This window comes from Taurulus bubalis, assembly GCF_910589615.1.
Source record: "Taurulus bubalis genome assembly, chromosome: 19".
NCBI lineage: Eukaryota > Metazoa > Chordata > Actinopteri > Perciformes > Cottidae > Taurulus > Taurulus bubalis.
In genome coordinates, this window is record NC_136607.1 from 18308420 (window position 1) to 18332109 (window position 23690).

The window sequence follows — 23690 nt, forward strand, 5'->3', positions numbered from 1 at the left end:
AGACAAGCATTTAAAGACAAAACAAATGGACCACGTTCCTAATGTCAAACGTCAAACTTCTGCTAAGCATCATTAAAAATAAAGAGGATTTTACTGATCTTCTCTTTGTCTTTTGCTTGATCAAATCTGAACAAAAGGCAAAGAATGTGGGCAAATAAATACACATATTATGAAGGGTTCAAGGTCGTTATCGGGCTTAAAGAGAATAAAAGAAGCTCGCTAGGAGTTGTCAATCAAACAATCACCAAAAAACACATTCTCAGCATGTCGGGTATCAACTCAAAGGTGTATTTTTGATGTCGGCGGCATCAAACCATGACCTGAAAACACACAAGCGCCTCTGCCTCGTTGCAATTCCCCTGGAGTTCGTCTCTCCGGGGCGAAGAGATTTGACTCGTCTCAGAATCAGCCCATGACAACATAATGAGCAAACAAGGCGGTAATAGACAAAGGATTGTGGGGGATCTTGTGCCGCACACGGTCCCACCACGCACTTCAAAGTAGAAGCACCCTCTCCCTGGAGAAGCCTCTCGCTCCTTAAACACTGCCACCTCCCCCTCCCGCCCTCTTTCTCCGTTTCGGCCCCTCCAATTAAAAGGTCTCTGGCCTACTTCTTGACAATCACTGTAATGCTGTGCAGCTTCTCAGCTGATTGGTAGCCTGCATACAGATCTCTCACATGAATTCTAAATGATCATCTAATTACACATTCGATCGACCTACGCAGTTACGCAAGGACATTGTTTAACTTAGTGCGATAGCCGAGATATTTTACGCATAAAAAGAATAGTGCGTGAGGTTAACAGCAAGCATAACTTTTTTTCTTCATTAAATGACCTCGAGAGAAGAGAAACGATAACTCCAACTGCCAATGAAACCCTGGGGGGATGTTGCGGCTCCACTGAGCAGGACTAAGGGCCCCGCCGTTGCCAGAAACCATTACCCACTGAAGACGCTCCACGGCCTCCGCCGTTGGAAATGAAATCAGTAAAATGGACGGTAACTCGATTGCCCCCTTTGTCCTCACGGAGCGCCGCTCGGACCATTCAGGTCTTCGTCGGGACAGATCTTCAGATTTTGACAGGGATTATTAATTAGCAGGCATTACGCTGCGTGCAGTGGACGACATGTGCTTGTTCGGGTCATTTTGGAGTCAACAATGCTGACGGAGCGGGCCTCTCGCATGCAGTCACAGCAGTGGAGGAAGTCTTCAGATCCTTTACTCGATGCCACACTGAGAGAATACTCAACCAGAAGTAAACATTCAAAACCTCATGTAGCACTTTAAGGCCTAAACCTAAACCCTCATCATATGTATTGTTTGAGTTGTGTTTAGAGGTTGTACATGGGGATTATATATTATTGTAGCCTTAATTTTTATGTTTAATTTGATACCTAACATGTTTTTTTGGGGATTCATACCATGTTTCTTTTATTGATTTGTACCTTGTGACCTGATTAAAAAAGCTAAAAAAATATAGCTTGAAGTAAAAAGGAAAAGAATTGATTGAGCAGTAAAATGTAGTCATATTCCTGCTGCATTAATGTGTCTGGTGTAACTCTTTATTACCCTGTTGTCTAGTTTAATCTACAGCAACGCATCATATTCTATAAGATAATAAACATCATGTGTTTGTAGCGTCTCTGTCCTGGGAGAACCTCGTATCTCTAAAAATAACAAACGGCCTCTTTTCAGCTTTGTGTCGATGCTCTTTCCAGCCTTGAGTATTTCATACTACAGTGGAGCAGGATTGCAGGCTGTTGAGAAGACTCACAGGACGCTGAATAATGACGCAGTCAGCGAAAAGCAGAGCCCCGCGATCTGAAAAAATGATCAATCTCAGAAGAAAAGAACGTTTTCCACTAATCAGGTTTCTACACACGTTTCCCCGGCAGCATTTCAGAGTGAGTCGACACACGCGCCGATAAGTGCTTTTTAATCTTTACCGTCTGATGATGATGGCGCTGAACACAATTTAAAGTAACTTAAGTGTTCGTAAACTGTGCTTTATATTAAAAATACATAAATCACAAATCCTAAGTGTTGATCCAGCTAACAAACCTGCAGTAAACAGTCTAAAGCTTATTGCGTGTTATAATTCATGAAAAAACAACATTGTAATAAAGAGGTAATACTTGTTGGACGAGTCCAAACAGTATGAGATACTTTGCTAACTAAAAGTAATGGATGACGTCCAGCTTCTGCAAGTCGTAGCACAAACTCAAACCAACACAAACATTGACAGCTTATTTGTAAAAAAAAACAGAACATATTGTGACAATAGTGTAACATCTTGGGGCAATTGCATAAAAAGGCATCTGATCAATTCAAACTTGATCATGTTTTCTCCACTGGAAGAGCACTACATTGTGTTTTCCCCACTGGAAAGGAACCCTAAAGAGGCCTTCATCCTATATTTATCCACAAGAAGGACACATAATTATGTTTTCTCCATTGTTTGGGCACCCTAGAGGGACCTTCACTATGTTTTCTCCACTGGAAGGGAAACCTAGAGGGCTTTTGATCACGTTTTCTCCACTGGAAGAGCACTACATTGCGTTTTCTACACTGGACAGGAACCTTAAAAGGGCCTTCATCATGTATTTATACACAAATAGGGCACTTCACCAGGTTTTCTCCATTGTTTGAGCACCCTAGAGGGCACTTCACCACATTTTCTCCACTCAAAGGGAATCCTAAAGGGCATTTGATCATGTTTTCTCCACTGGAAGAGCACTACATTGCGTTTTCCCCAGTGGAAAGGAACACTAAAGGGGCCTTCATTTTGTATTTATCCACAAGTAGGGCACTTAATCACGTTTTATCCACTGGAAGGGCCTCGTGGAGGGACCTTCAATGCGTTTTCTCCACTGGAAGAGAACTAAATTGCGTTTTCCCTACTGGAAAGGAACCAGGGGCCTTCATCATGTATTTATCTACAAGAAGGTAACTTCATCACGTTTTTTCTACTGGAAGGTAACCCTAAAGGGCCCTTCATCATGTATTTATCCACAAGTAGGGACCGTCATCTCGTTTTCTCCACTGGAATGAAATCCTAGAGGGCATTTGATCACATATTTACCCACAAGAAGGAACCTTCATCACGTTTTCTCCACAGAGCACTACATTGCGTTTTCCCCACTGAAAAGGAACCCTAAAGGGGCGTTCATTATGTATTTATCCACAAGTAGGGACCTTCATCATGTTTTCTCCACTGGAAGGGAACCCTAAAGGGGCCTTCATTATGTATTTATCCACAAGTAGGGACCTTCATCACGTTTTCTCCACTGGAAGGGAACCTTAAAGGGGCCTTCATTATGTATTTATCCACAAGTAGGGACCTTCATCATGTTTTCTCCACTGGAAGGGAATCCAAGAGGGACCTCTCTGAGCGCTTCCTCCTCATAAGGTCAATACTACTGATCATAACCTGCATCCTAGCGTGTGCGTGTAAACGCACCATCAGACGCACCACACTGGTTCTGTCGGTTAGAGCTGTCAATACTGTTCATGTCGTTACATGTCTGAGTGAAACTACAGCAGAACCCTGAATGACAGGTGAGTCACATCACCTGATCGAAAGATACTGTAAGAGTTCACATGCACTGAAAACAGAAGCAGCGCCGCCTTTTACAAAGCTAAGGCAAGTTGGAAGGAAGGGGGAATTTCTCCCAAACCGCCTTCAAAAGGATTTCCATATGCAGCGTCTGTGCAGATCATGAATTAACCATGATTGCAAAAATATATCCCTTGCAGTAGCTGCACTACATGGAATATTGGTATGTAAAATAATGCGAATGATCCCCAGAAATATGTACGGATGCATAGTTGATCTGGAGTCGGTCTGCGTCTTCTACCAGACAAATTAGCTTCAAACGTCTCGAGTACTTTGGTTAAATGAACTCCTTAGAAGCATAATTGCACACACAATGTACAAGTTACATTTTCATTGAACGACATTCTTCCCTTCTATTCATTCACACACCTATAGACACAAAGCCGGCACAGCAACGTCGCCCATTAATCTTCCCAGAAACCAAAGCAAACAGAAATAAGCACTCTCTCAAAGTCTGACAGGGGAGGCTGCGGTTGCTGGGGAAACGCCTCCGAGAGACAGCGATGACCGACACCTCGGGGACCGGACGGACTGATGGGTGAGCGAGGGGACGAGTGTTTGTGTGTCTGTCTGTGTGTGGATGTGTGTTGTTAAGGAAAGTGTGTGAATACGTCTTCAGTCGTCTCAGTGGATGGATGGTGCACAGGAGGAGTGACAGCTCTGAGCATCTCTATACGCTCAAGTTCCTGACGTGAAACACAAACTTCAGAGAATAGTTTTTACCTCAATGTCACACATTGTGGCCTTTTAAAGAAGTCTGATGATATTACGTATTTTATTTATTGAAAATAAATCATCAAAAAAGACCCAATCTCAAAATAAATTGATCGTACTTACACTGCTAACTGTATAAAGCTCGATATATCTTATTTAACTTGTAGGTTTCTGAAAATCACAGAAACTTTGATTCTCGATGTTCTGAATCAAACGTTTCATATCAACTCTCTGAGTTTCTGTGTTGTTCTTATGAACAAGCCTCTAGCGCCATCTTGTGTTCAATAAGAAGACGTTACAACCAATGAGCTCACGTTTCTTCTCTATTACTATACACGCAGTGTGTGTACATAGTACAAGTGCATAGTACACACAGACAAATTACCATGATTGTTTGCATTATTTTTAGGAAAGTAAATGTTTCCAGCTTCTCAAACGTGAAGATTTGCTGCTTTTCCTTGTAAAACGTCACTAATTGTAATTTAGGTCTAATAATGTTGAGGTTTGGACCGTTGGCTGGACAAAACAAACATTGTGACGGTGTCACTTTGTTCCTCTGGGTCTTTTAAAAAAGCCATTTCTCGCTATTTTTAGAAGCCAAACAATTAATCAATTAATGGAGAAATTATTTATCTGCAATGAAAATAATCAATAGGTAATAATTATAAATGAACTCTTTCTCAACCAAATACAACAGAAACAAATCCTGCTTTTACATCAATATGATTAATAATAATATATCATTTTAACTAGTACTGTCACAAGGTTAACCTTTCTGCATTTAATATTTTAAGTCACATTTTCAATGCAGGACTTTGACTTACAGGTAGGTACAATCAGTGGTGGGATGAGGTACAATTTTGAGGTACTTGTACTTGAGTATTTTGAGGTATTTGTACTTGAGTATTTTCATGTTACTTGAAGTTATTTTGCAGACTCAGACTATTAATACAGAACATAAATCAACTGATAAAGTATATAAAGTTATTAAAAATTAGCTCCACCTTTACCAGCTGCAACATTGAACTGATGAACACATGAAAGCATCCATTATTATAATCCAGTGACATCATATATTTTTCTGCACAATGAGTATACTTTAAGTACATATATTTTGAAGCTAATACTTTTACGAAATGAACATTTGGAACGCACGGCTAGTATTATTAATAAGTATTATTATTTTTCACAGTGTAATATTAGTACTTTTTTTAAAAATCTGAGTACTTCCACCACTACAGTGAGATGCTGCGCGCTTCACCAATCGCGCATGCGCAGCGGCTCCCTCTCCTCTCCTCTCTCCTCCTATGACTGACCGCCACTGACCTCAGTTTCTGCAGCAGCGCACAACTTAAGAGGCAGCACGCGCGCACACGAGACACCCCCACGCGAGGAGAGATGGCCGGCATGTTCGGGAAGATCTTCGTGGGCATTTACGTGGAGATCAAACGCAGCGACGGTACGTAGCTAACACGGACACCGACGAGCCGCTGACACCGCTCCCCCATCCGGCGGGTCCGGATGAGGGAAGCTAACGTCGCCGCTGCTTCTGCAGAGCCAGCCGAGCCGCAACATCTTCCTCCATCACCGGGGTGTCGCGTTAAATAAAAAGCCGGTTATGCGGGTCGTGAGGACGTTTATACGAGTTGTTGACGGCTCTGCTTCCTCCACAGCGGCCGGTGCATCGGGGCTGATGGATGATGCATGCATGCATCCGGGGCCTCTCCCTCTTCTGACTGCCGGCACTGCTTTAAAAACTGCTTCTTCTTTTTTTTTAAACTGTACAAATGTGTGGATAAGGCTGCTAAAAAAATCTCACTAACAGCCGTTAAATGCAGCTCTTGAAGTGGTGAATGACAGCAGGGGAGAAGTCTTCATCCATCATCCATCTTGAGCCACACCCATTAGCATCAGTGTCCTCATATTGAAGGCAAACTGCAGGAATCCATACGTTTTATATTTTGTCATTTTCTTCCTGCATGAGATGACGTGAGAGCGGTATTCTCAGCCAGGGGTTCTGGTTCGTGGCTCGCTGGTTAACGTCCGTTTCCTGTGATTCTCAAACAGGCTAAAGGCAGCATCACTACATCCTATAAGTCTCCAGTCCCATGCATCTCCTTTGCATCCTCTCTCTTCGCAGGGCGAATACACCAGGCCATGGTCACATCCCTGCACGAGGACAACGACAGCGTGACCGTGGAGTGGATCGAGAATGGAGACACCAAAGGGAAAGAGGTACAGCCGCCACTCAGCTTCCTGTGTCGTGAACCTGGACGTCCTCCTGTTACTGTACAAGAAACTGGAAGCTTGGATTTAAACCGGGACAGCTTCCCATTTCACGATAACAAGCTGGAATTAACCGGCAGCGTTTGTTGCTCTTCTTTTGAACTTCACAGTAGAAATAGATGGTGGATTTAGTGGAATATCAGCTGAAGAAATCACAGTTTAAACCACAGAGTCGTCTGCAGAGCGCCTGAAGGAAAGCAGAATAACTTCACTCGAAATACATTCAACATCAAAAGTTCCCTCTTCTTTTGGGGGATGAAAACTATTTCAACTTCAAATATAACATTTGGTGTCTGGATTATAATGTTCTTATCAAGTACAAATTATTTAAGGGAAAGAAGAAAAACAACTGATGGCGTAAAATATAGAAAATACTGTGTACATAAAAAAATAGGCAACAATAAGAGAACTACACACTCTTTTTTGTTCTTAAATGTGGATAAAACTAGAGTCCACCAGCAGTGAATACTGAAGCGGGACCTGACTCCCCAGGTTTGCAGCATAGAAACTGACATTTTGAACATTTGTTTCTTCTTCTATGAAGAGCTGAAGGTCACGATGTCACTTCCTGTCGTCGCCTCTGTTCCACTCGCTTCTTGAGCTCAGTGCAAAATCTCATTCTGCATTTATTTTCACCGTTTACTTTCCACATTTGACGACAAACGTTTACTTTGGGAGGATGGGCATGAAACTACAACTCCCATGAGAAAAACTACAAACGCAGCAGCGTGGGTACTGTCCCTGACCTCCTCATGTAGTCCACGAAGGTCTTGGGCTTATGGGAAGTGGTGCTTGGTGAAGGCAACTCAAATGATATAGTCTTTAGAAAGGCCCCGCTCCGAGGTTGTGTTTTTAGTCATCAGAATAAATGTCAGTGGTTTTTCTTGCTCCTGGAACAGAAGCTGGAGGTTCTCGCTTGCAGAAGAGGTCTGACATTTGTTTCTTTGATTCCAGATCGATCTGGAGAGCGTCTTTGCTCTGAATCCAGATGTGACTCCCGACGAGGAGATACCACAGAGTCCTGAAGCTCCTCTTCCTCCCTCCACCGTTGCCAAAACCAGCAAACTCCCCAAGGTCTGCCATCAACCCCTCTTCTGATGATTATTCTCCACAGAAGCAATAACTGTAATAAGTACTGAAGGTTTGAAAAGGGGCAGGAGGTCTGGAACTACGCTAGAATCAAAACTAGTAGAGATGCAACATAATTACAGATTTCATACAGAAAGGTTTTACTTTTAAACTGTGAGGAAGCAGGTTTTCCAATATGTACAGCATCTGATCTCCACGGAGGAAGCTTCTGTATTTAATATTGTAACGGAGAGACAAACAGGAGAGGACAAGCCAGGGGACCTAAATAGTGAGGGACTAGTGAGGGAACGGGCTGCAGGTGAGACGGGCGGGAGGCCCAGGTGAAGGGGATGAGGATGACGAGGAGGGAGTGACCGACAGCGTGAGGAAGGTGTGGAGCTGAACTGTGTGAATCTAGCTGCTCCTGCACTGATATGTGGTTTTCACACATGTTTTTTACTACATTAACATTTGACTCGATGAGACCGACGTGTGCTTTGAGATCAGCTCAGAAATGTTGCGTCGTAGTGAAAGTGAAGGATTCCCTCAGTTGGAGGTGAACGCCTCTTTATTCTTGTGTCTCTGTGAAATCTGTCTCTTCAACGTCCAACTCTGATCTGTTTTTATTTCCAGACCAAACGGGTTTCGGCGATACCTAAAGCTGAGAATCCCCCACGAGAGAATAGAGGTATGTTTGGTTTTCACTCGCTGGAAGACACTTTAAAACCCTTTGTGTTTTAATTCAAACGACACACTCTAACTCCAGAACCTGCCGCAGAATCATCAAGTTTATACATTTTCTTCAGTATCAAAGTAATCCGGTGATAACTGTCTGTGCCTCAGTGACTCTGCTACAAACAGGAACTGCTAATCGCTAATTCTGCTTTGACAAAATGCTAACTAGTGTAGTTGTAGCCCACAGCTAACTAACGGACTACATGCCAACATTATACTTCCTGTTTACATCTCCCAAAGCATTATGGGAACTATATAATGTACTAAATGAACATCATGTTGTATTGAAGAAGACTTGAAACTAGAGATTGAGACATAAACTCATGTTTACAATGTTTACTGAGGGAATAAATCAAGAGAAGTAGAGTCATTTATATAGACTTCTATACAACCAGAGGAGTCGCCCCCTGGTGGTCAGGAGAGAGAATAGACTATATGTCAAACGTCACTAAGATTTTGCAATATTGGGGATCTTGCAGGATCACTAGTTGCAAGAATACAACTAGATTGCCCCTAAGATTTTGTCCCATCCTGGTCCTGATGAACATTTTACATTTAATTTAATTTAGCTGACGCTTTTATCCAAAGCGTCTTACTTTTTGCTTTTTACACCGTAGACACAGCAACGGGCGCAATTCAGGGTCAAGTCTCTTCCTCAAGGACGCACCGAGTCGAGTAGTGGAAGAAATGCTGTTGAGCAGAAACAGAAGCAACTTTTTGTCCACAGCTTGAGTGCAGTTGTTTGTGACCCACCTGCTGGTTGTTGACACTGTTCACGTCAATGAACTTCACTATTTACACGAGCCTATACTATACGATGATATTCCATGAAATATTCATTTTTTATTTTGCCATTTGTGCATAGACCAACAGTCCAGACACATTGGGATTTGTTGTGCAGGGATCTGAGTCAACAGTTTTGGAAATAAAAAACACACTATAATAGAAAGAGAAAAAATATGAAAAAACTATATATATATATATATATATATATATATATATATATATATGTACAAAAGGGCTATTAGATGCAGTTTAAAACAAATGTTAAATAACTAATAAATAGGCTAGTCCTGACTGCTGTTACTGGATTGTGCAAAGGGGAGTTATATGGGAATATTGCACATTTTGAGAGGTGGGGATATTGCACCTTTATCAGAAGGTACATGATTTCACTGACAAAATATATCACATTGCACATGATAAGTGAGGTAATGTTTGGTTATTGTTACACCTATTTCAACAGAAATATTCCTACTTAATAAACCCCAAACTATCTGCATGAATAGATACCAGCAGTGTTGGGGTAGTTACTCTGAAAAAGTAACTAGTTACAAGTTACTTCTGAAAATTGTAACTAGATTACTTTACTAGTTACTGCATTTGAAAAGTAACTTCACTACCAGTTACTTTCCATTTTTTTAAGCAAATGTACACATTAACCGTAAAGATACATGGACAAGCATCATGGCCCTTTCATGACTTTATTTTCAATGTTCAATAAAGGGCATCTCTTAGCCTTTCCACATAGTGTATTGTAATTGTAAACATGTAAAACAAAATGGCATATAATACTCAGCCATTAACTTGAACGAACATTAACCCTGTTCACACTGTCTGACCAAAGAAATATGCCTCACTTTAAAATCCACAACCAACAGGATCCAAGAGGCTAGTATGGTGGGGACATTCAGGTCAAACAGCATAACACATTGAAAACAGGCTTTAGGAAACATGAGACCCCACTAAACCAAATGGGGGCCGACTCCTAAGAACAAAACCAGCTTGTTATGGGAATCATTGTAGTGGTTTAAGAAAAATAGAAAAATAAATGGTTCTTTTGGTGATTGGACGCTGCAGCTGAGCGGACTGATCGCTGGAGTTTCATACTAGAGTGAAGACGATCACAGATTAAACTCAAGTTATATATTAAATCTGTTAAATTATTCACCATCTGGTTAAAATATGTTCATTGTAGGTCTGAACCACAAAAGGACCACAAACTACTGTCTTCTAAGATTGTATCTGTTGTTTCCCTCAATAACTTGTATTATGTATGTCATTAAAATCAGAGAGCTGGAGAGAGGAAACACTTTTTACAACACATAATGAAGAGAAACTATATTTATACTGTGGGTTATTTTATAATGATGTCACAATCAGACTCATTCCGCCAGGAGAAATGGATCCTGCGCGTATAAGCAGGACACATCACAGTATATAAATACTCAATGCAGATTATTAAACGGTAACAGACGACAGAGAAAACATCTCCACTCTGACACTCATGATAACTGTGTCTTTATTAATGTAAGTAGTAGTTTAACGCCATTAAATCAACTATTTTAAGTGCACTTTTATTGGAATATTCGCTAAAAACTCTCCGGACAAAACTCCGTCAGCTGTTAAAGCGACTGACAGCTGATCAGATGTGATCAGATGTGATCCGCTGTCAGTCGGTCGCAGTCATCAGAAACCGACGTCGCTTCACTTGACGCTTCAGAGGAAAGGACGTCTCATGTCTATTAAAACATATTTCCTCGCGTCTTCTCTTGGTTGAGGGAAACGGGGATGCAGTTTAGAGACTTGGGACGTACCTGTGATAGGTTGTTCATCAGGAAGTGTCGTGTGACTCGCGCGCCACTAAAAGAGAACTTTTCGGACTGGTACAAATGTCTTGAGTAACGCAGGAACGCGCGTTACTGAGGTCTAGTAAAGTAGTGTAGTTACCAATATGTTGAGTGTAATGCGTTACTTTACTTCGTTACCTATAATAGTAATATCGTTACTGTAATCCGTTACTTTGTAACTCGTTACCCCCAACACCGGATACCAGTCGAGTAAAATAAGTTTGTCTGCTTGTTTTATAGCTTTAATCTTTAATGCGTTATCTGTGTGCTCCTCAGCTGCCGCAGTGGGAACCACCCGCGCCCGTCCCAGCCAGCAAACCCAACCAGCAGAGCCGCCTCCGCCGGCCATCGCACCCCAGTCCTCTCTCAACCAGTCGCTGCTGCAGCTGCAGAATGGTAACACACACACACACACACACACACACACACACACACACACACACACACACACACACACACACACACACACACACACACACACACACACACACAGTCCCAATCTGAGGCCCATCTATAGTTCTGTCCCCTCGTTGAGTGTTTGAGTCTCTGGCAGATATTTTGACCCCTTTATGATCCCTTTCCGTAAGTCAGCATTAGATGCCGACTTTGCCCAAGGGAATTACCCACAGTTCATAGCAATGTGACGTTAAACGCGCAGTTCACAATGAAAAAAAGGTAAACAAAGAGACACGTGATAAAATACATTTACACTACAACATTACGGATTAAAGATGGAACATAAAAACACATGAAAGCAGAGGAATGCAAGCAGAAATTATATTTATAATATTTATTTACATTCATCAAACATTTCATTTTGACAAAACGAGTAAATAGATCATTTATAATGACTTCTCATCTCGTGAGGAAGACGTTCAAATCAGTGAATAAAAAGTATAAAATAAATACACAATTGTACACAATATCCTTTTATGTATTCACGTGATATGTTGCAGCAAAGTGCCGTCCCATTCATGTTCACACCATCAAGCCCTAAAGCCTCTCAGTCAACCACTTAGAGGTGACATCAGAGAGTCCCTCAGGGTTCAGGGTTTAGGGCTTCGGGGACTTTGGGACTGGGCCTCAGTCTCCATCTGATCACACATGTCAGAGGGACTCCAGTCGTGTTATATCTGAGGAACACGAGGGCAGTTGTGCGTTGTTGTTTTCTGGCAGACCACAAACCGGTGATGTCATGCTACCACACAGCTGCGAGGGCCTCAAAGGCTCTTTCTTTTTCTTTCTTTCTTCTTTGACTTGTACCACAGCGCTGGTTTTATCTCTCTTGGAATCAGCATGAATTTAAGCTACGGTGGTGATAAAATACATCAGACTCAACACGTGACATTTAAAAACTGCAGTGCAGAATCACTTCTATGGAGACTACTGTCTTTGTTTGTGTGTTTTTTTTATTGTCCAAAACCAACAATGAATGTTTCATCAGCCGGATATATTTAATCTCATTGTTGTCCAAAACGATTAACAACCAGTGGCATAAGAAAAAGTACAGTAGCTATTTGAGAGTAAACACGCTGCTACTTGTAAAAGTCCTGCATTCATAATGTGAGTAAAAGTATGGAAGTATCATCGGAATGTACTTCAGGTATTACAGGTATTCTTGCACTTTTTTGCCGCTGTGTTACGACCACTGTGAGGGGGGATTGTTTGAGTGTGAGTCGTTGTTTTATTTTTTCCAGCACGGAAGAAATCCAACTGTGTGAAGGAGGTTGAGAAACTGCAGGAGAAACGAGAGAAGAGACGAATTCAGCAACAAGAGCTCAGAGAGAAGAGGGCACAGGTGAGGAACACACACACACACACACACACACACACACACACACACACACACACACACACACACACACACACACACACACACACACACACACACACACACACAGTAAACGAACAGTGTAAATATTGTGTTAAATATCCAAATTCAGAAGGTGTTTTTTCATTTGCTTCACAATAAATACACACATACGACGTTTACTGGTACGTTTCATTTGATACTCTTGTGTTTTTTTGGTTCCGTTTCAGGAGGTGGACGTCCAGTTACCGAACTATGAAATCATGTGTATGATCAGAGACTTCCGAGCCAGTCTGGACTACCGGCCGCTAACCAATAATGATCTGGTGAGTGTTTCCAGAGCCAGTTATTGGTTTATTGGTTCTGCTTATTTCCTCCATCATCTCAGTTATGAAACATTACAGGAGAAGTGACTTTAACATACTTATGGATTAGGAGAGATCTAGATGAATGAGATATGAATCTTCAACCCGACTCGGCGTTAAAATCTCATGCTGTGGTGTCAAACTTTACTAAAACCCACATAACTTTATTTTACATGTTAGTAAAGATCTTAATATTACTACAATATCCAAATTTACCCCATGTGTCAAGTTTAATTTTGGGGAAATGTTTATAAAAAGATGATGAGCTGAAACAAGCCGATTCAGAATCAATGGTGAACTGAGTTTTCTAACTTTAAAGCCGACTAAAGAGGAAATAAAAGCGGTTAAATGTCTCCCGTAACGTACATTATATTTTACATGATATCTTTCCGCAGCAGATCGAGGAGCACCGGATATGTGTGTGTGTCCGCGCACGGCCCCTGAATAAAAAAGGTAAGCGAGGCTTTTTCGAATCGTTTTAGCGGGTGTGGACGTGTCCGAGGCCGTGACGTCTGCGTCTCTGCAGAGCTGACGACGAAGGACCTGGACGTGATCACCATCCCCAGCAAGGACGTGGTGATGGTCCACGAGCCCAAGCAGAAGGTGGACCTGACCCGCTACCTGGAGAACCAAACGTTCCGATTCGACTACACCTTCGACGAGAACTCCACCAACGAAATGATTTACAGGTGTTTGTTTTATTGTGGCACGATGAGAAATGAAATGTTTTCTGCATTTAAAACGTCTCGGAACAGGTTGGCGTTCTCATGTTGAGCTCTTCCTCTCAGGTTCACGGCTCAGCCGCTGGTTGAGACCATTTTTGAGCGAGGGATGGCGACCTGCTTTGCTTACGGACAAACCGGAAGTGGAAAAACACACGTGAGCACTTTGAATTGTAACTTGAGGAGTTGGTGGTTTCAATGCTCTGCTCCTGCTCTGACCGACTCGTCTCCTTTTAGACGATGGGAGGCGACTTCTCAGGGAAGAACCAGGACTGCTCTAAAGGGATCTATGCACTCTCGGGTTAGTTCCTCCCATAATGCACCTCTCTGTCGTCTCTGCTGGTTACCGCATTTTGACTGAATTTAAGTCTCTGTTTTCATTTCTTTCCTTGTGCAGCCAGAGATGTTTTTCTCATGATAAAGAAGCCAAATTACAAGAAGTTGGATCTTCAAATCTTTGCCACATTTTTTGAGATTTACAGCGGGAAGGCAAGTGTCTTTTTTAAAACGTGATTAGTAGTGAATTTATTTGATGCAAGGAGCCGGTATCCATGAAGGGATTGACTGGCCTAAAAATCACATATTTACACATTTTTAGGCATCAGTAAAAAGCGTGTGAGCAACTTTCATGCTCATATTTAGGAGCAGTGTCCTAAACTGTTTCCACAAGATGGCGTTCAGACAGAGAAGGGAATTAAAGATTGATAGACCTTGTGCAGGATGCACAGACGGTGTAAGAAGTGGCCGCAGTCGTCACCCGTTGGTTTGTGGACCGACGTTATGAAGAAGCCTCTAGTTTGGCATGTTGGCCGGCGCCATCTTGTTTTTTTGCAACCGCTCAAGTAACCATATTTGGACTGAGGAGGTAACTGAATACGTGTCTGGTAGAGACCTGTCAATCACCTTGTTGTCCCGCCCTAAAGCTTTATGATCTGTTTGACTCTAAATGACCATCATTTACTAAATGAACATCATGCTGTATTGAAGAAGAAACTAGAGATTGAGACATAAACGCATGTTTACTGAGGGAATAAATCAAGAGAGAAATAGAGTCATTTATATCGACTTCTCTATAGAGGAGTCGCCCCCTGGTGGACATTAGAGAGAATGCAGCTTTAACACATGAAGCATAGACTTCTATACAACCAGAGGAGTCGCCCCCTAGTGGTCAGGAGAGAGAATGCAGCTTTAACACATGAAGCATAGACTTCAGAACCGGAGGTTGCCGCTTTACAGTAATTGTTGTATAATTCTCCTCTGGGGATCAACAAAGACTAATCTCTTATTATTTTCTGTAAAAAGGTGTTCGATCTGCTCAACCGCAAAACCAAGTTGCGGGTCCTGGAGGACGGGAAGCAGCAGGTGCAGGTGGTGGGTCTGCAGGAGAAGGAGGTGAAGTGCACAGAGGACGTCCTCAAACTCATCGAATTAGGAAACGGCTGCAGGTAGGAGGACGCGGCCGCGTAAACACACCGTCGTTTTGTTTCTGGTCCTCGATGACGAGCTTTACGTCTCCTTCAGGACTTCTGGTCAGACCTCGGCGAACGCTCACTCTTCTCGGAGCCACGCCGTGTTCCAGATCATCCTCCGCCGGCGGGGGAAGATGCACGGAAAGTTCTCCCTGATCGACCTGGCGGGGAACGAGAGAGGGGCCGACACGTCGAGCGCCGACCGGCAGACCCGCCTCGAGGGAGCCGAGATCAACAAGAGCCTGCTGGCACTGAAGGTCTCCTCCTCCGTCGTAAAAGACTTCCATTAGTCACTTTACTGGCCTCAAAACATCCAATCATATCGTCGGTTTAACGTCTTTCATCCAGGAAATGAGCATAGACCAGAGATGTGGATGATAGATGATAGATTATAGATTATAGATTATAGCAGGCCTGGACTGGGACAAAAATTCGGCCCTGGACTTTTTGGTCCAGACTGACCCACCACAATCCGCGCACAGATACTGTGCCAACTCGGTCCGTTGATGTACTGTACATATAATCACACAAGCCCTTAATAACACTACTATACTGGAATGGGTCATTGTCTCCTTGTCTCTTATTTGATGTAATTTAATCTGAAAATTTCCATAAATAAGTGTTCAAAAAAAAGAAAAGCAAGGACAATAAACCATAAACACTGACAGAAACACTTAAAACACTTTAACTCTGGTGACCTGATTTGTAATTATAATTAATTATAATTAATCAGGATAGTATATTATTTTCCAACACTTTAGAACTAGATTTACACCACACGCTATCTGTTATGTCAAGTAAAGTTCAGACAACGTTTCTGAACATTTAGTGAATGAGTGTTTATCCACAGCATCAACATGTTAGCTAGCACACTCACCTGCTATCACCACCACCAGTCTCCTCCTCCCCCTCCTGTATGTTGTCACTTGTTTTATTACATTATTTACTCTTATTGTGAAGAGCATGGAAACAGGAAGTGCTTTTACTTTGAAGGCAGAAAGTACAATGATACGTGCTTGTTGACGCTAACTAATGTTGGATGTTACGTGTGGAAAATATATACATGTCGGGTGCAAGAGCGCGTTCTCAATGCTTTAACAGTTGTAATACTGCAGTTCACCAGTAGAGGGATTCCGTTCATACCAGACGTGTCTTGTTCCCCTTCATGACACTGTGTCACCATGGCAGCGGGAGCCTCACTTTCGCTGTCCGACGACACCTGAGAGGGCCCCGCAGCAGCAAACATGTTTATTATGTTTCTGCTCTCAGCAGCATCAGTTGCGAGAGCTTTTTTTTTTTCTTTTCCCTCAGTTTTTCTGCACCGCCTTTTCGTTTTTTCTCCATGTTTGCTTTCTCTTCTCTCTCACAGATTGCTAATGATGTGTCATTAGCTCGTCATTAAAGGTGATTGGACGAGGGGGGTCTGGAAAATGCGTGGGCGGGACTACTGGGCCTATCATAGGGCCACTGGGCCTCTTATGCGTCTTTACATACAAAAAAAAAAAAAAAGGTCATCCACTGCCGGCCCATTACTGACCGGCCCACCGGGAAAACCCCCGGTACTCCCTATGGCCAATCCACCCCTGGATGATACATGATAGCGGTGTAACGGTGCACCTCGTTTTTGGGTCACGGTGCAAGATGCTTGTTTTGTCCAAAACCCAAACATATTAATTTAATGATATACAAACAGCTGAAATCAGACACTATTTTCAAGTTTTCTTGATAAATATATTTTTCACAGCCGACTGATTGTTCCAATAATGAAGTGCTTTGCATTTAGAATTTGTTATTCTGCACAACCACTCATGATGTTCCTCTCTCTCTCTCTCTCTCTCTCTCTCTCTCTCTCTCTCTCTCTCTCTCTCTCTCTCTCTCTCTCTCTGCAGGAGTGCATTAGAGCTCTGGGCAGAAACAAACCTCACACTCCGTTTCGAGCCAGCAAGTTAACTCAAGTGTTACGAGACTCCTTCATAGGAGAAAACTCCAGAACATGCATGGTGAGACGAGAGCAGCATGTATTATATTATAGCACCTCCTGTTGATGGATGGATGAATTATTGAACACATGACACAAATGATCTCTTGCTCTCTGCACAGATCGCAACCATCTCTCCTGGCATGGCGTCGTGCGAGAACACTTTGAACACGCTGCGATACGCCAACAGGTAAAGCGGACTATGTGTTGTAAAGATTTAACTGACTATGTGTTGTAAAGATTTAACTGACTATGTGTTGTAAAGATTTAACTGACTATGTGTTGTAAAGATTTAACTGACTATGTGTTGTAAAGATTTAACTGACTATGTGTTGTAAAGATTTAACTGACATTGAGTTTGAACGACGTGACGCGATCCTCTCCGTCTTGGGTTCCAGAGTGAAGGAGTTCGGGATCAGTCCTTCAGACATTCCCTTCTCCCAGAGCGGAGGAGGAGGGAGTCGCTCCGAGCTCTCCCAGCTCTCCCCGTCTTACGAGTACGATCCATTTATACTTCACGTCTGTCCATGTTGTCATGTGACATTAACCATTAATTACCACTTCGTGTTGCTTCCCGTCCACTCAGAAGTTTCCCCGAGTCCTCAGAGCTCTAGAAGTACATTTCAGTCCCAGACTGATTCCATATCTTCCTTATTGCCAATAAATCCCATGAAAAGACCAAAACTTACAATACAGACAAGACGCATGCACACGCACACACACGCATAAACACACGCGTGTGCGTGCATTGACACGCATAAACATACGTGTGCGCACGCATACACACGCATAAACACACGCGTGTGCGTGCATACACACGCATAAACATACGTGTGCGCACGCATACACACGCATAAACACACGCGTGTGCGTGCATACACACGCATAAACATACGTGTGCGCACGCATACACACGCATAAACACACGCGTGTGCGTGCATTGACACGCATAAACATACGTGTGCGCACGCATACACACGCATAAACACACGCGTGTGCGTGCATACACACGCATAAACATACGTGTGCGCACGCATACACACGCATAAACACGCATAAACACACACGTGTGCGTGCATACACATGCATAAACATACGTGTGCACACGCATACACACACACGCGCATACACACACGCACGCATACACGCACTAAACGTGCGCACGCATACACGCACGCATAAACATACACACGCATACACACACGCGCACGCATACACACACGCGCACGCATACACACTCCTATACACACACGCATACACACACTCCTATACGCATACGCGCACGCATACACACACGCGCACGCATAAACACGCGCACGCATAAACATACGCACACTCCTATACACACACGCCTACACACTCGTATACAGAGAGTTTCTGTCTCTTCGTGGGATCTGCTCGCCGGCCTCATCTTTTGAAATGTAGAGAAATAGGTTTCTATCTCTGCAGGGTTCAAACACTCTGATCCTGTAGCACTTCTACAGGATGTAACGTTATATTTGTTTTGCAGCTTTCTGCCCAAATACTGGACAATAAAAAAAAAATGGTCCCGCATGCTAATACATTTGAATATTTATACACTTCTAGAAAATGCTGCATCCAATACCTTTTTAAAAAAGATCTTTTTGCATTAAACACAAAACTATTAGAACTTGTATTTGTCTTAAAAAAAAAATCTGTCTGTGTTTAATGAGCGCCACAAAAATAAATCGGTATATTAAGGATGATAATGCTCATGAGCTCAAGGTCCAACATCACTTCCCCCCACGTTAGTAGCAGGGCTGCCCTTTTTTTGTTTGTTCAATCTGCATTAACAGTTTTCTCCACCCACCATTCAGTATTTGTTGATGTTGAACTGCTTTTATTTTCCCAGGCTTTATTTCTCCTCGACCTGCATGCAGTCGTTCTGTAGTGTTTGTGGTTCTGCCCGGCGTGTATTGAGCATTTCCCCCCGCGACATGTCTGCACCCCGCATGCGGCGCCCAAACCGCTTTGCTCCGCGCGACGCTGTAGTTGCAATAGTCCTGTTGTTACTTTAAGGGCGAAGGAACTCACGGCGGACCCCGAAGGCGCGATGGACATGCGTCACGGAGGACACGGCAACCAGCTGGAGGTGCTGGAGGCCCAGTGGGGCGTCGGCAGCTCGCCGCAGAGAGACGACCTGAAGCTGCTCTGTGAACAGAACGTAAGACCAACTGCAGACGCTTAAAGGATCGGTTCACTTTTTAACCAATAGAACACCAACCCTTTTTTTAGGCCCTTTCCTCGAAAATTGCATACTCAAACTAAAAAAGGTGTATCTCTGCAACCACTAGGGCTATTTTAATAGTTTAGGTGTTATAATAAAAGGTACACATGTGAGATTCTGTTCAGAAGTGTAAATATCAGTCTATATGCTACTGGTTAAGAGTAAATGAAGATGACACACAGAAAGAAACGAAAAGGTTTCAGGTCCGACTAGAAAAAAAAAAACAGTTTCAGGATGATTATTTGTTTGAAATGATGCAGCTGTAAGGTCCAACTCTAACCCGAGTCAAAGCACAATATGTGAACATTCTCTAACCCGAGTCATAGCACAATATGTGAACATTCTCTAACCCGAGTCATAACCCAATATGTGAACATTCTCTAACCCAAATCATAGCTCAATATGTGAACATTCTCTAACCCGAGTCATAGCACAATATGTGAACATTCTCTAACCCGAGTCATAGCACAATGTGAACATTCTCTAACCCAAATCATAGCACAATGTGAACATTCTCTAACCCAAATCATAGCACAATGTGAACATTCTCTAACCCGAGTCATAGCACAATATGTGAACATTCTCTAACCCGAGTCATAGCACAATGTGAACATTCTCTAACCCAAATCATAGCACAATGTGAACATTCTCTAACCCAAATCATAACACAATGTGAACATTCTCTAACCCGAGTTAAAGCACAATATGTGAACATTCTCTAACCCAAATCATAGCACAATGTGAACATTCTCTAACCCGAGTTAAAGCACAATATGTGAACATTCTCTAACCCAAATCATAACACAATATGTGAACATTCTCTAACCCAAATCATAGCACAATATGTGAACATTCTCTAACCCAAATCATAACCCAATATGTGAACATTCTCTAACCCAAATCATAGCTCAATATGTGAACATTCTCTAACCCAAATCATAACACAATATGTGAACATTCTCTAACCCAAATCATAACCCAATATGTGAACATTCTCTAACCCGAGTTAAAGCACAATATGTGAACATTCTCTAACCCAAATCATAGCTCAATATGTGAACATTCTCTCTGCAAAGGTTGACTTTGATAAAGTGAAGCAGAACAAAGTTAGAGAGTTTAGTACAGAGAACATTCATGCGAGGTCTCCAACATTTGCATTGGGGCACATTTGCACACATCTGACATTTGAATTTTCTCAAGTACCAAACCATATATTTCACTTGTATATTATTTATGGTGTTCAATACACCCCGATACAGCAGTTTGGGGCTTTTTTTCATAAAACAAGCTATGATTTACAGTTGTTTTTAACAATGGCTCAGTCTTTTTTAAGAGCTCATATCTTGTGTTCTACTGGTCATAGGTCCCTGGTATGAACCCTGGACATATTGTTCTTGGCCTCTAATGAACCAGCAAGTTCTTGCCTTACAATGCCACTGAGTGGCACCAATACCATCAAATCGACTGTGGGGCAAACATAGTGATGTGTCCTTTCGTGTCGAGTAATCCAGGTAGATTTTGGTGAAGCGCGTATCGAGGCTTGTGTCGATGACGTATGCGGTGACGTTCGAAGCCTCGCGAGCCGGCCGTACCACGTGACTGATTCAGAAAATGGTTCGTGGGTTTGCCGTGCGATTTGAAATATAAGGGGCAGCGAAACTCGATGGATTTCCCCCCTTCCTCTCTGTACCCAGCTTCATGTGTGCCTGTGAAAGGGTGTTTTATAAAGCAGGCGAAATAGTCTCAAAAAGCCCAGCACTGTGGAAAAGTTCTTATTTTTACTTAAAAAATTGGACACATCAACATGGACTAACGGAGCCGAGGCTCGAAACACCGATCCTCTGACTGAAAGTCGGATATTCTAACCACTGACCCACAGTCACATCACAACCCTCCCAATTTGTTTTGATTTTGACCCCGCCATTATATCATAAAGATATACATAATATTAATAAGTTAATAATGGATGTATTGGCGTCACAAACATAATTTATTCAATTTAAAGCTTCACACACCAAAGCCATGGTGTCGTTATGATCACTCTGCCTGTTTTACATGTAGTGTCCACTTGGTGGCGCAGTAGAGCAAATGAAGCCCTGTGAAGCTTCGGCCCATGAGCGAACCAATTGGATGGAAAGCTTCAATGCTTCAGGAAGCTTCATCTCGCCGTCACTAGGCAAACACCCGCCTCTTCCCAGACATTTTTATCCATCAAAATATATATTTTTCCAGCTGAAAAACTTAAATATTACATATTTGCTTAGAAACTTCACGCGCGCCAACTTCCGCTTTAGCCGGATGTCGTGGTTTGAGGTGCGTTCGAGGTCCAGGAAGAAAATTACTAGATTTTTATAGATTTTTTTTTTTTTTTGTTATGGGTATGACCACTTTTTCATTTTCGGAGATTAAAAAAAGTGCAACAGATTGATTTAACTTTAAATTATAGAAGATCACGACTGTTTCCACCACAGTCTCATCACCTTTGATGGAACTCTGACTGCTGAACCTTTTCCTTCAATGTGCCAGCAGCAGTTTTGAAGCTCGTTCTTTTCGGGTCTCCCAACTGCAGACCGTAAACATGTTCTCCAACACGTTCTCCAACACGTTCTCTGCAGGAGGAGGAGGTTTCCCCGCAGCTCTTCACTTTCCATGAAGCCGTCTCTCAGCTGGTGGAGATGGAGGAGCAGGTCCTGGAGGACCACAGGGCCGTTTTCCAGGTACGGTGGCGCCTTCAGGGCCTTATTTTTAATCACCAACAGTGTGTGAGATGTGTTTAAACCCTGGACAGGTGCTGAGTATTTAATTTAATTGAAATTGTTCATTTACAATTGCTGCGTCAGAATCAATACATTTAAAACTGTCCTTCCAGGAGTCGATCCGCTGGCTGGAAGACGAGAAGGTGCTTTTGGAAATGACGGAGGAGGTGGACTACGACGTCGAGTCATTCGCGACCCAACTGGAACAGATCCTGGACCAGAAGATCGACATTCTCACGGAGCTGAGAGGTAAAGATCATTCGTCCTTAAACTTTTAAGCTGCTTTCAGACGTTCCGGATCCCGTTGCTTTAATCCGTGTCACCCGGCGCACCGGTCAGGTTTAACGTCACTCGGTCAGACCTCGGGACATTTTGGTGTCACTTTCAAGTCGCAAATGAAATGTCTGTACCGTTTCTACAGCACGACCGTCCTGTGACATCAGGGCGACTCGTTTAAAAATGATTATTTAAAGTGTACAGTAGATAAAGCAAATGATTGTAGTGAATTAAAAAGACCATATTTCCTAATACCTGGTATGAGTAAAATGAGGTTTTCTAAAGGGACCCTGGTGCTCAGACAGTACCACTTAAGTCCACATGGGGCGCCAGAATCAACACTGAGTTAAAGTTCCTTGTAGTAGCTTTGAGTAAAAGTACTGAGGTACATTCCACCACTGGTAACCTGTGCTGTGACATATTCTCTCTTCTTTCAGATAAAGTCAAGTCTTTCCGCTCTACACTCCAGGAAGAGGAGCAAGCTAGCAAACAGATTACCCCGAAGAGGCCTCGTGCACTATAGACACACACAGTGTATATATATATATATATATATATATATATATATATATATATATATATATATATATATATATATATATATATATATATATATATATATATATATATATATATATATATATATATATCCCTGTAATATTTACTTGAGAAAGATGAAAGCTGCCGCTGAGGAGGTCAAGAGCCGATGATGCTCAGCTGTGATTTTATGCTGTCTTGTGCGTTTGGTTCCTCCTCGACCTCTTTGCTGTACAGGCTGCCGTCGCTTCCCATCATGCATCTGTCCACCTGTAAAACCAAAGAGCAGACCGTCTTTGCTCTCCCATCCTCCTGTGAAGTGTGTTTACAAGGTTTTGTATGTGTGATGAGTCACAAGTGCTTCATTAAAAGAAAAGATGAATACTTATTTGTTTTGAATACATTTTTATAGTCAAATCATAGCTTATCCTCACTTTGGCCAATTTTATAAACAACTTTTGCCATTTTGTGCAATATTT

General features: G+C 42.4%; 1 protein-coding gene across 1 annotated transcript; it reads left to right on the forward strand.

The window, feature by feature from the left end:
- Nucleotides 1-5729: 5729 nt before the first annotated feature.
- LOC306751455 (kinesin-like protein KIF2A) lies at nucleotides 5730-23197 on the forward strand (the record flags this gene model as incomplete). The annotated part of the gene is made up of 20 exons (XM_079235023.1): nucleotides 5730-5790; nucleotides 6472-6566; nucleotides 7572-7691; nucleotides 8319-8373; nucleotides 11327-11446; nucleotides 12748-12848; nucleotides 13091-13186; nucleotides 13624-13678; nucleotides 13752-13914; nucleotides 14014-14104; nucleotides 14185-14248; nucleotides 14345-14436; nucleotides 15250-15392; nucleotides 15469-15673; nucleotides 17306-17416; nucleotides 17517-17584; nucleotides 19435-19579; nucleotides 22258-22359; nucleotides 22512-22647; nucleotides 23112-23197. 20 exons carry the CDS (start codon nucleotides 5730-5732, stop codon nucleotides 23195-23197), a joined length of 2109 nt encoding a protein of 702 aa, XP_079091149.1.
- Between the last annotated feature and the right edge of the window lie 493 nt (nucleotides 23198-23690).